Below are 2,500 nucleotides of genomic sequence, written 5' to 3'. Positions count from 1 at the left end.
ACTGCTTTTACCAGAACCCTTTTCTGTGAACCCAAAACTGCAAAGAGAGGAAGAGGCATGATTTATATCACGCATGTCTGTAGCACACGCTAGAGGTTGACCGATATATCAGTTTTACCGATTAATCTGTACCGATAGTTGCTTTCATACGCCAAAATCTATACAGCTAGTGGCTGATTATTATGCATTTTTATTGCTTCGTGTTCCTCTGTGGCCAGCGCTGGAGGACTTGGTTCTAGAGCACAACAGCGCCCTCTAGAGGACAAATAAAAACAATCCCGTAGGCAATTACAGTATCGAAATCATCCTCACTTCAATGCATATTTTGCGATTAATCAAGTGTTCTAAATTGAAGCAAGCGCAGGCAAATAAAAAATGCAACTTTATGGAAACGTGTCCCGTCAGCTCATCCATCGTGTCTCCAACTTCATATCGTGTGAATATTAATAAACCTATAAAGTTCCTCATTAAACCTCATCTGGTGATATATGCGGTATATGTGGAAAACCCTTCATCTGGTGAATTTACCTAAATGCTTTTAAAAGCTTAATTTGGTCAATATTTAAATATAGAGCTTTGTAAAGGAGCCTGTCTCTGTCATTTCAAAATAAAAGTCCCTGGTGTGTTTCGGGCCTGTTTACTGTATAGTTAAAAAGAAAGTATCGAGTTATGCACCACATCTTCATTGGAATCATTCTGGACTCTTGTAGCCTCTATATCTGTGCCCATCACTGTAAGGAAAAGCTACTAATTTTTTATTTTTAACTATCGGTCTATTAGTCGGTTTCGGCGCCTTAGTTATCAGTCTCGGCAAAACCCACAATCGGTCAACCTCTAGCACAAAGCGAGTTTAGCTGTGGATTTATAAGTCCTTTATAACACCTCAAGCACCACTAATAATTAATTAAAGAGCTACTTCATGCATTGCTAACTGTTTTGTTTACACACCTGAGCATTTTGTGAAGCTTGTTAGGCGTCATACCGCTGCCGTTGTCCATAAAACTGAGACACAACTGGTCTCTGACCGAAACCACATCTATCCAAATGTTCTTGGCTGTTACGCCAGGGTCAGACGCATTATCTGTGGCACACGCATGCAGAGAAATGTCAACATAAGGCCTCATCTGTCTCGCATTAAAGCTGTGTTGAACTGCAAAAATACTGATTGTTTTCAAACAGGTTTGCTGAACACTCCCCCCAGACTGAAAGATAGTCCCGCCCCCAAAATCACACCATTGGTTGAGCTGGACTGGATGCTCAAACAAACAATGTTTAGAAAGTGTTACCGGTCCTGCTCGACATGCACCAGGTGGGATTCTGGGAGGATGACGTGCTAACGAGGATGCTAAAGGCTACAGCCGTTAGTGTCAGTCGCTAGCACGCCTCTTGAGGTCAGGGGAGTGAGGTTTTCACATACTGCACAGCTATCACGTACCAGCTGGCTAGCATTACAAAAGCACCACAGTTTTTAACACTTTTCATCAGCCTACAATGACTGACGTTGCATATTAAACTGGGGTGCAGTTTTTAAATAGTGCCTGCAAGGCAGTACATTAAATATAACCAGCACCACAAACCCTTTAACAGGATGTAGAGGGTAAACTGCAAAAGTAATAAGATGTATTTAGTTGTACCTCGTATCTTGATGAATAGATGATCAAAGACAAACATATTTAGAAATCTTTCCATTGCATCAGCGTGTTATTAATGTGTTATAACAGTATTATACAGTACTGAACAAGTATTTGGACACACTTAAAATGCCTATGAATGTCATTGCATTAAATAACAGAAAAGCAAGTGATGTCTGAAGTTTTTCTCAAAACTAAACTACATTTTTCTGAGCCATATTTGCTCAATGTCTATTAATCAACCGTTGTCATGGTGATTTTTCATCATTTCAAACCTCAACCTTTTTGTTTATTTGATATGTTTGGCTTGAAAAGTGTGCTCGTGCTGTCGTCAATACAAACACATGTTATGTAATACATTGATATTCGGTTATTTTTAGGTGTGCAAATATTTTTTGGGTACATTTAATTCAATACTAAACCAAAGTACAACTTAAACCCTTGTGCGACCTTCGGGACATTTTTGTCTTTTTCATTTTAGTTTTTTCGATCATTTTGGCTGTGGGATACATTTAGCCAAAGAGGTGTATGTTTGGGGGAATTTTGATATTTGAACCTCAGTTCCTATAATACATCTATAATACACTGTGTACACAATGTAGTTACACTCAGGAGCTTAAGGACAAATATTGCCCCATTGAAACCCTTTAAAAATGCGATGTTTGATCCCAGTGCCATTAAAGCATATCATTATGAATTATATGATGTTATGCTTTCATTAAGGAGCCCTGGCTTCAAAATGTAAATGTTTTATATATTCTCCACCAGATGGCGCCATTTTTCTCATGTTTAGCCTATGGAGCAAATACAAGCTTTTCCCCTATTCTCTGTTTGCTGTATTATTGAGCACTGCAGGACAACTGAATAAA

At 38.8% G+C, this 2,500-nt stretch overlaps 1 protein-coding gene across 2 annotated transcripts in view; it reads right to left on the bottom strand.

Annotated features, from left to right (window-relative positions):
• LOC127663373 (MORC family CW-type zinc finger protein 3-like) overlaps positions 1–2,500 on the bottom strand; it is a 25,459-nt gene that overhangs the window by 21,934 nt on the left and 1,025 nt on the right. For both annotated transcript variants that reach the window (XM_052154931.1, XM_052154929.1), the window contains exons 3-4: positions 949–1,081; positions 1–37 (exon numbers count right to left, since the gene is read on the bottom strand). The exon at positions 1–37 is cut by the window's left edge and continues 184 nt beyond it. In XM_052154931.1, the coding sequence (XP_052010891.1) occupies positions 1–37; positions 949–1,081 (170 nt within the window). The remainder of the gene's footprint in view (positions 38–948; positions 1,082–2,500) is intronic.

This window comes from Xyrauchen texanus, chromosome 23 (assembly GCF_025860055.1).
Source record: "Xyrauchen texanus isolate HMW12.3.18 chromosome 23, RBS_HiC_50CHRs, whole genome shotgun sequence".
Lineage (NCBI taxonomy): Eukaryota > Metazoa > Chordata > Actinopteri > Cypriniformes > Catostomidae > Xyrauchen > Xyrauchen texanus.
The sequence above is the reverse complement of the archived record's forward strand: the minus strand, read 5'-3'. Positions and strand labels throughout refer to the sequence as shown.